The sequence below is a fragment of the Macrosteles quadrilineatus genome, unplaced genomic scaffold (assembly GCF_028750875.1).
Source record: "Macrosteles quadrilineatus isolate MER2022 unplaced genomic scaffold, UCM_ALF_1.0 Scaffold_1__1_contigs__length_201487025, whole genome shotgun sequence".
Lineage (NCBI taxonomy): Eukaryota > Metazoa > Arthropoda > Insecta > Hemiptera > Cicadellidae > Macrosteles > Macrosteles quadrilineatus.
In genome coordinates, this window is record NW_026542594.1 from 13,867,735 (window position 1) to 13,878,179 (window position 10,445).

The following is a 10,445-nucleotide window of genomic DNA, read 5'->3' on the forward strand; positions in this document are numbered from 1 at the left end:
CTACAATAATTTTTTTAAAATTATAATTTTTAAACTCTCATTTTGTCCGTATTAAAAAAAAACTGCAGCTGAAATAAAAATCGTGCAGTGGGGACCCTCATTATCCATAATATAGGGGAATGGGCACACGGGAGGGACTAAGGCTAAAGGTGTAGTGACGTCATATATTCTCTAGTGGCTAATGTCTTCTCTTGAGGCAACACGATTACCGTAACGAAGCGATTTGTTTTCAGCTGCGTTCGTGACATAGTTGGTAGAGTTTCGGATTGATGTACAGGAGGACCCGTGTTCGAATCCCGCTGGCAGCACTAACTTTTTGTCAACAAATTTTTGGGAGGCCTTCTTTTAGGCAACCTTTCACCTAGGTACCATTTCACTTAAATCACATATCAAGTTGGTACCGACAACTCAAATCGGTCAGCTAGGTCCCGGCCCCTCCCTTCTGGGGGAAGGGCGTGGCTTCGCCGTGGTCACGTGTTTCGCGGTGCGGTCGCTTACCCTCTACATTTCTGAAAATTCCCGCGACTTCTTTGAATTACCTCTACTCCACCCAAATTTCAGCCTTCCTTCGTCTCGTTTCTTGTTCTGTTCTGCTCTGCGTTTCTTCTTCTTCTTCTCTTCTAGATCTGCTGCTGCTCTAGCTCTAGCTCTAAACTGCTCTAGTGCTCTAGTGTAGTGAGTTTGAGGTTGGATTTTGGAGAATTTATTGTTTGTCAATTTCAATTGTCAAATTGTCATACAAATTTGTATTTTAGGTGTGTATTTTCAATTTAGGCCTAAGTTACAACTACTACAGTTTAAAGAACCATTTTTGTCATCACAAAATGGGTGGAATGAGGTGGATATTGGGGACTGGAGTGATAGTGATAGTAATTCAGGAGTTGAGATTTTGGGTGAGTTTTTTGAATTTTAAACCCCTATGGAAGTGTATCATAATTGCTACCATGTTTCCTCTTTGGTCCCGTAATTTTAAACTGTTTGACCTCACTGATTGTAACTATATTCCTATCCTTGGTTCGTCTGATTCTATTTTCCTCAATGTCCATTGTTCAAGTGTACCCAAATTAGGACTAAATACGAGGGCTACTCTTCCTTTCGGCTGCACTTTACGTCCTACACTCATGCGAATGAAAATATCGATCGATATATCGATTATTCGATAAGTTATATCGTTTGGTTAGTTAGGTAAGGTTACCTAACCTAACTAACCAAACGATATAGCCTATCGAATGAAACAATTGAATAATCGATATTTTCATTCGAATGAGTGTAGGATGTAAAGTAAAGTGCAGCCTTCCTTTCATGTTGAAGTGCCAGAACCACAATAATGATAGGCCTAGTCACAATAAGTGCCCATAGTCTGTGGGGACTTTAACATTGAAATGGCCAAGATGGAGGAACAAATCTCAATTAATTTCACGAACCTACTACGATCACTTGACCTAAAATGTAGTAGTAAATTCCCTACAAGAAACGATGCCTGTTTAGATAACATATTAGTCAATTTTTCTCAAGATTTTTATTACAAAGTTTCAATTTTGCAAGGCGCTTTAGCCGATCATGATCCACTGCTTTTTAAATACCATAGACCTGCCTTCAAAAGCTCACAAAATGTAAGCCTATCTATTGAGCAGCCTAGTGTTCTTGTTAGGAAACAAAATCTCAATCTTTTCCGTGAGGTACTGCAGAGCGAGTCATGGGAAGACATTACAGAAAATGAGAGTAAGTAGCTGAGTAACATTGTTTGATAGTTTTTTTGATAGGTTTGTTAGCCTCTGGTACTATTGTTCTCCACCTGTTAAGAAAAAGCTTAGATCAGATAATAAGACTAATCTAGTGAAAAATAAAATCACCTATTATAGTGAGTTTAAAAAAAAAGTAAGGAAACCATGATGGCTTATAATTCTTTGTACAAACATTTTTTAAAAATCGATTCTGTAAAGGCTCAGGCAGCTTAAATAATATCTACAATAGCTTAAAAAAACAGTATAGGAAGGATTTAAACCTTGCTAAAAAATTAGCCTGTGCAAAATACATTAACAATTCAAAGAACAAATGCAAGGCCGCCTGGGACATAATAACACAGGAAAATACAATCACGTACGCACATCTCATGTTACTCTTGACCCTAACAAATTAAACACATACTTTACAGATTCAGTTGAGGAACTGGCCAATCAAGTGGGCCAGACTCAAGACACACCAAGAGAACTACTGGAATCTACACAAAAATTGGACGACTCTAAATTTGAATGGATACCTATTACACCAAATGAGGTAACAAAAACAGTCTCAAAATTTTCAAATTCTAAATCTATGGATCACTTTTGGCTTTCAAACTACATAATCAAGAATATTATACACTACATATCTACACCCCACTCCACTGTATTTAATAGTTGTCTCCGTAATGGCTATTTTCCTGACCAACTTAAAGTCTCAAAAGTAACTCCAATTTATAAAAAGGGTGACAAGAATCTATGTCAAAACTATCGCCCAATCTCGATAGTACCAATCTTATCTAAGGTTTTCGAAGCTCTCATGTTAAAACAGTTAAATAACTTTTTTGACTCTAATAACTTGATGACTGATTCTCAATTTGGGTTTAGAGCTGGCAGATAAACTATGATGGCAGTCTCTCACATTTCCAATTATATTATTAATGCTTTTGAAAATAAAAATACTGTTTCCATGCTACTTTTTGATTTAACAAAAGCTTTCGACTGCATCCCGTTTGACATCTTGCTGGCTAAACTCAAATTCTATAGACTTAGCAAAAACACAATAGAAATGCTTGAATCATATCTGACTAATAGGAAGCAATATGTTAGTGTGGAGGGTAAACACTCAACATTGACCACAATTAAAGCAGGAGTTCCGCAGGGCTCGGTCCTAGGCCCTTTCCTTTTTATATTCGCCGTAAATGATCTTCCATGTAACACTCCTATCGAATGTGTAATTTACGCAGACGATACCACAATTTTTACTTCTGATAAAGACCAAACAAAGCTCTCAGAAGCTCTTTCTAAAGCAGAAAAGAGTGTTTTGAACTGGTTTTCTGCAAATAAACTGATCTGTAATCAATCCAAGACCCAGAAAATTGATTTCTCACTCTATTAAACAATCACACCACTCAGTAAAAATTCTTGGCTTCCACCTCGATAGTAAATTAAACTGGAAAACTCACATCACAAATTTGAGCAAAAAACTATCGAGAGTTTCATGTTTATTCTGGAAACTCAAGCCCTTTGTCGATATTGAATATCTCAAACTAGCCTATTTTGGGCTGTTTCAATCCCATATTCCATATGGAATCCAACTTTGGGGCCATTCCCCCCTTGTCCATGAGCTTCTACTAATACAAAAAGAAGTCATTCGCACAATGTTAGGGGCTGACCCTGCGGAGCACTGCAAACCACTTTTTATCAAACTAAACATTTGCACAATCATTAACTTATACATCTACGATGTACTTATATACACTAGAGCTAATCTCAATGAGTTTTCCACCAGGCAGAATTACCATTCTCACCATACACGAAGTAAGGAACAACTGGATATACCACATCACAGGCTAGCCATCACAGGTAATTCTTTCAAACTCAACTGTGTGAAATTTTATAATAAGCTGCCTGAGCCTCTTCAGGCAGACAGCCTATCTCTTTCTCTTTTCAAATCCATAATTCATAACTGGCTTTAGCAAATCCGTTCTATTCAGTCAAGGACTTTTTGAAACATAAAATTACAATGGAATCATTCACACTGTAAGTTAGGAATTCTCAATCTTTGTTAGCTATAGATATAACATACTTGTTGATGTTGATATTCTGTTTAATGTAATTTGACAATGCCTATTCCTGTATACAACGGCAATAAACTTTCTTATTCTTATTCTTATTGAAAGGTGTAACTTATTGACATGGACATGGTCATTAGAATATTAACGTTTCAAGCAAATTAAAATTAGTTTCTGGTAGCCTATCAAATAAATTGGGGGTACAGTTTCCTGGGCTTCGCTAATATTGATTGAAACTATCAAATTGAAAATATTGATTAATAATCAATATTTAAAATATATCTATTTTAAAATTAAACTGCACTTCAGGCCTTACGTCGTACACTATAATTCGAATAAATATATCGATCGATAAATCGATTATTTCATTCAATATATCAAGTTTGGTTAGTAAAGTTAACCTAACCTAACTTAGCTAACCGAATGAATCGATACATCAAATAGGCCTAGTCTATCCATTAGTTGCATACTAGGCCTACGCTTTTAGTTGGATTTTTAAACTCATAGAAAATTATGACTATTAGTTTTAATATAACTTCCGGTACTAGACTATTGATCGATTTCGAGCAACAAGTGCACTAGTTTTTTTTTATATTTTTATTTTTTATAAGATGCTGACAAAGTATAAAGTTTTTCTTATGACAGTTTTAGTTTACCATTTGAGTTTTTAGCATTTTATAACATAGCCTATACGTATTTGATACTCTCAGCAGCTGGAGTAGTGTGATTTTTTCTTTGATTATTGTGGCTTTACGTGACAGGTGGAGGTGGATGGCTATAACTTACAAGGTTATACATGGTACACATTAAATTCATAATGATTTGCCTATTTCGGTAGACTGGCTTTTTCGTAGGCCTACGCTTCATTGCTCTTTACAATTTCAAGAGATCTATTGTTCAAGGCGTCAATGGGCAACTAACCTAAGTTTATCGCCATTCTACCGCATTATAACCCACCCTACAGGGCCCGGATTTTGTAGGTAGCAAATGCGCAACTAACCTACCGCCAGGGCAACGGCTATCAAAACATTTTTATGTGTGATAATAAGGTTAGTCTAAACTTAGTTGATACTACTAACAAAATAACTTAGCCATCTTAAAGACATCAAGTAATTAAGTAGGCCCATTTTATTGGTCGTTGAATAATCACTGATTACTACAGACTTCGTCTGAGACACATTAACTCACGGTATATAGGCTACTTGATCAATAGCGATATAGGCCTATTATCACAGTCACATTTTTTATGCATAGCCTATCAAATAAATAGGCTCTATCACAGACGTTAAAATAAATAATAAGTATAGTTGTGCAGTTAAATAGATCAGGGGTAATAGTACTTGTTGTAATATGTAGTTCTACTTCACCAAATCCATTTCAATGCATCAAGCAAAAGAGTTGTAACCCCATGATTAGCCTAGGCTAGTCTAATAATATTTTAAGACATTTTTATTTTATGATATTAAAAACATTAGGCTACACTAAGCTAATGAAATCTTCCCATAAACTTAGCCTACTCGGCTTTTAATTTTTGCTTCGATTTTGACTGCCCTACCCGTCAATGAGGTTAAGGGTATAAGTTAGGCCTAACCTATACAAAATCCTGCCTTAATCTGAATGGGAAAACATTATTATTTGCAGATGATACAACGATGCTATCCAGAACCTTTAGGATTAAAACAGTTGTACGGCATTTGGATCATTGCCGGCCAATCTTAAAGGATCTTAAGCTACGTTTCCATTCCTGCAAATTTGTGCCGGCACAAATCTCCAAATTTGTAGGAATGGAAACATCCTGGCTCAAGTCACGGCGCAAATCTCTCATCAATTGATTAAATGCACCTTCCAATGCTCTTTTAGCCAAAAAACTTCTTATCCTCTATCTAGGTACTTTTCTTCTAAGTTCATTGTATGCACCAGCCATAAATATAAAAGCAGAGGCTGTTATGTCATCCATGGTGATTTGTAGAACACAATATAATCAAAATCATCCACCGAACCTCACCACATCACAATAAAAGAGAACACTGCCTTGTCTGCCAGTTGAAGTGGCAGGACTTGTGCCTGGAATGGAAACGGCATGACAAACTACGTGCGACATGTGCCTTGTCATGGTCTCGACATGTGCCTCGACTTGTGCCTGCGACTTGTAGGAATGGAAATGTAGCTTAAGGGTACTCACGGCGTAGTGCTTGATATCCTGACCCTAGAAAAGATGAGGTGCAGGCAGTGGTGGATCTAGAACAGTCACAAGGGGGGGGACCAGGGTGTCTGAGAGGTTCAGGGGTACCCCCTCCCTCCCCAAAAATTTGTTTAAACTAAGTCTTCAAAAATGGCAGTTTTATACCATTTCTTTGTCCTAAGTTAGTGTGACAAATTATTTTACGCAATTTGTATGCACTACTGTATTACATGCAGTCAAATGTATATGACATATATTTAAAAACTGCGACTGCCCCCCCCCCCCTTTGGATCCGCCACTGGGGTGCAGGAGTACTGTACCAGAAGAGCACAAAATATAGACTTTTCCTGCTGTCGTCTCAAACTTACCTAGAATAGCTATCCTCGTTCTACTATTAACTACAACTCATAACTGCCTACTCATTTGCAGGAGATGGATGCACCCTCCTTCAGAAGGCGCTGAAAGGAATACTAATTATAGGCCTCTGTACTCTGTAAAAGAACTTAAGGAAGAGCACCTAGTGAGATAAGTGTATGTCTGCCATATCATCCGTTAAACAGCCAGGTTTTTGAAGGTATAGTTTATTGTAAATATTATATATAGAGTTATTTATTAAATCACTTAATAATTTACTAGCTTCTGTGCCCGTGCTTCGCAACGGGAAGATGAACTATACCGCCTTATCCAAACAGTTGTTAAGTAGTCCGACTTTATGAACAAAAGCCACCAAATGTTGGCCTACTGTATAAAAACAATTATGACCAACATTGTAATTGCCCTCCTGTTTACGTTAAAATATATCAATAACATAATATTCATTTTCATATTTGAGTTGTTTTGTCTCAAGATCAATGAACCAACTATAAAAGGTATAAAATTACCTCAGTACTGCCAGATTGATCCTGTTTAGTCCTTATGGATTACGGGTTTTAAGGACTTAAGTCCTCATCATGAGATCTTGTACAAGAACATTTAACACTGTAACTTCGAAAGTGTCATCAAGAGTTTAAATGCGAAACACGGACATATACTATTTACAGTCATAGACGTTTTATGAACACGAGTAGGCTTACTGACAAAAACTTACAATGTCCAACCCCAACCTCGTGCGCACAGTTGCAGATGAGGGTCATGACTGCGATGCGGAAGATGGTTGGGCAGTGGACTTTGTACAGCTCGGCTCCTTGTTCATCAGCTGTTCTTGTTTTTTTATTAGAGTATCATACAGATCGTTAGACTGTAAACTGATTTTGTCGCTTAATAATGTGTTAGCTTGAATTTTGATTGTTTTATAAATTTCAAATTCTTCTAAAGCATCCATTCCTGTATATTGCTTTTACAATCAAAATAAACTACGTCATGGTTCGGTCCCCAGGTACTTATTTCAATTCAGGAAATTAAAGCCTTTACAACTATTATTCAACAAAAACTTCTTTGCACTAACTTGATCAGGGAAATATAGGCCTAGACAAAATATAAAAGGTTTAATTTACCTGTTGCTGATCCTGTTAAAACTGTTAACAGGGTCAGGCCAAGACCATAAAGCACTTCATCCAAAAATAAAATTATTGCGCACCCCATACAGTTGTTTTCTTGAAGTTACAAGTTCAGGCGTCCGATAAAAGCCTGTAGCTTCCCAATTAGATCCTCCTCAGGAAGATATCTACCTCTTGCCACATTAACAAGAGTTATTCTAGCAAGAAGAATAACTCTTGGTAATGTGGCAAGAGGTTAACATGTGTCTTTAACAAGCAATGAAAGCCCCTCAAAGATCGAGTTTGTGTCGCACGTTTGTAGGCGGAATAAACCCAGTGGCGGATTTACCATAAGGCACACTAGGCACGTGCCTAGGGGCGCCAGCCGTTGAGGGGCGCCCGCCGTTGAAGGGCGCCTGGCCGCGGCAGGCAGCGGGTAACGTGACGGGCGGCGTGCGTGGCGGCGGGCGCCAGGTGATTATCGATCGGTGAAGATGACTCACATTCATGTCCCGACGTGCAGATGCAGACATAATATAGACTGCGAGTAGCAGTAGCGAGCACAATACAAGTCAAGCGGGTGAAGCCCATGAGTAACTGCTATTTATTTTAACTCTGCGGAGCAGATTGGGTCCTCTAGTTAATTTAAATGCATAAAGTATAATAGTAGGCCCATAACGAATAACTGAATGGACACGACGAGTTCTCTGTTAACCCAAGTACGAGTGCGATAACTAATACGACAGACAATGACAGTGTTAAAGTTCAAACTGTCAATACAGTTGAAATCTCTGATACCGACAAATACAAAGATAATGGTTGAATGGTTCGAACGTTGCTATTGAAATTAAAAGTACTGATAATTGTGAAACAGACGTGCAAGTGGTAGATTACAATTTGTGTCTTCTGTTGTGCCGTAAACGTCATACTACTAGCGACTGGCGTATGGGTCACAATATTGGCCTACCACCGCGCACCTGTTTTGCGCATGTCAAGGACAAAATTTCCTCCCTTGCTACAGGAGAAACAAAACTTAGTTATTTTAGTTTCAATATTACGTATAAAACGTTTAGTTGCCTTGAATACTACCCAAGCAATTATCATTTAAAATCCCGAAATTCTTTTAAAAAGACCCTGTATATAATATATATAACTAACTAGGATATATATATCTACTAGAAATATAATTTTTAGGGTTCTCTGTTGTACTTTTACTACTGTAATTTAATATAATCAGCAGCCCTATTACGTGAACACCTAAATTCAAATATATATATATATATTAATAATTTCATAGAAATTATAAGAAAAACCAAAACAAAACAAAATTAAGCTGAATACATTTGAATTGAATTTAGTCAAGAACGGCAATGTGTTCGGCGATTAATTTAGGCTATTCATATTCATATTTATTCTTGTCTCGACAACAACATATATGTTTTTCTTAAAACCTATTAATACAACTTTAATATAAAGTAGGCCCTACTCATATAGTGACTATGTTTTTCCTGGAAAATGCATTAATAATAAGCATGCCAACAACGGGAAGTTTAATATTGCTTTTACGCTGAAACCTTTCCTCAATCGCGGAACACAAAGGGGCGGCCAGCCGAACGGGCCTAGGGGCGGCGCCGTAGGTAAATCCGCCACTGAATAAACCAGTTAAAAACTTTTAGTTAAGAGTACCTATGGTTATTTTGTTGTAAAATAAGACCTTTTTATTTGAAACTACCAACTACACCAACCCGCATAATTTGGTACCCCCGAGTATTTTAAAATTGTGACTTTCTTTACCAAGATTAAAATGTTTGTTTCAGGAAGAAAGATGTAGCCCCAGCTCTGGACAAAAATGTTATGGAGAAGGTTGGCCGCTGTACAGGGCAGCTATAGTTATTATTATATGTTGCCTTTTATTGTTATGTACTGTTTTTATACTTTACCAATAAACCTTATATTTATCTACAGCAGTTAATTTTGTTAAAATTCTTACCAGTAAACTTCTCTGTAATTTGTAAAGAAAACATGTAAAAATGATTATATATTTTATTTTGATCTTCTAACTATTTTGACAGTTTTATAGATAAAATATTCTTTTTTTAGATATATTTTTTTATTGTTCTTGTTCGTACATGTCTCAGATAACTATACATAAAGATAAAATGATATTTATATTATATATGCGAGTGCCAATCTTAAGAAGCAAAGTTAATATATAGCTAGTAAAATAAAATAATGTTGGTGTTTAATGACTAATGAGTGTACTGTAAAAATGAAATAAGTAATTCAAAAGTTGAAACAAAAACTCTATTTAGCCAACCCAATAAAATCACTCAAGAATTTTCCTCTGAATAAATGTTTGAACTTCATAGTATAGAGGTGTTAGGTTAATGAGACATAAGACTGCTTAAGGGTGTTGCTCAACGTGTAATGAACAAAATTAAATTAAGAAAAACAACAAAAGTAAAGCAAAAGAAAACTTTGAAAAGGCAAAGATCAACAATAATAAGATAAACAAATTTACAACGTTATAATTTACAAGAAAAGAATATCAATGAAAAATTTAAAAGAATGAGTTACTGACAAACTATATGACTTGTTTGTTTTACAAAACTTTAGTTATATATTTTATTCTTTTTACATACTGTTTATTGTCCCAGAAGCACACACACCGATACACACTCCGAAACTCTCGATCTTCTTGGTCCAGTGGCCCGTGGTGAACTCCTCGATTTGTTTCTTCAGGTCCTCCAGCTCCGAGACTTTCACCCCTCCATTTTCTTCATTAGCCCTTCTCATTGGCTGATTGGGTGTTTGACTTATAGGTTAACGATGTTTCATGAAAGTCAGCCCTACCGGTCATCGCCTAGCTCACGTCAGCTGGGAAAGGAATTTGTAAATCGATACTCATGCTACTGTTCAACTCTCTTCACACCAACTGGTCGACTATAGTCCTCCCAACCCTCGCTAAGTTGAGGCAGCCAAAGGCCGCACT

General features: G+C 36.7%; 1 protein-coding gene across 1 annotated transcript; it reads left to right on the forward strand.

The window, feature by feature from the left end:
- The first annotated feature begins 681 nt into the window (after nt 1–681).
- On the forward strand, nt 682–9,412 carry LOC128982766 (uncharacterized). Its single transcript, XM_054401726.1, has 5 exons — nt 682–893; nt 2,156–2,277; nt 3,514–3,587; nt 6,408–6,552; nt 9,271–9,412. The coding sequence occupies exons 1-4, from the start codon at nt 825–827 to the stop codon at nt 6,473–6,475; spliced, it is 333 nt and encodes a 110-aa protein (XP_054257701.1). The 5' UTR covers nt 682–824; the 3' UTR covers nt 6,476–6,552; nt 9,271–9,412.
- The last annotated feature ends 1,033 nt before the right edge of the window (nt 9,413–10,445 follow it).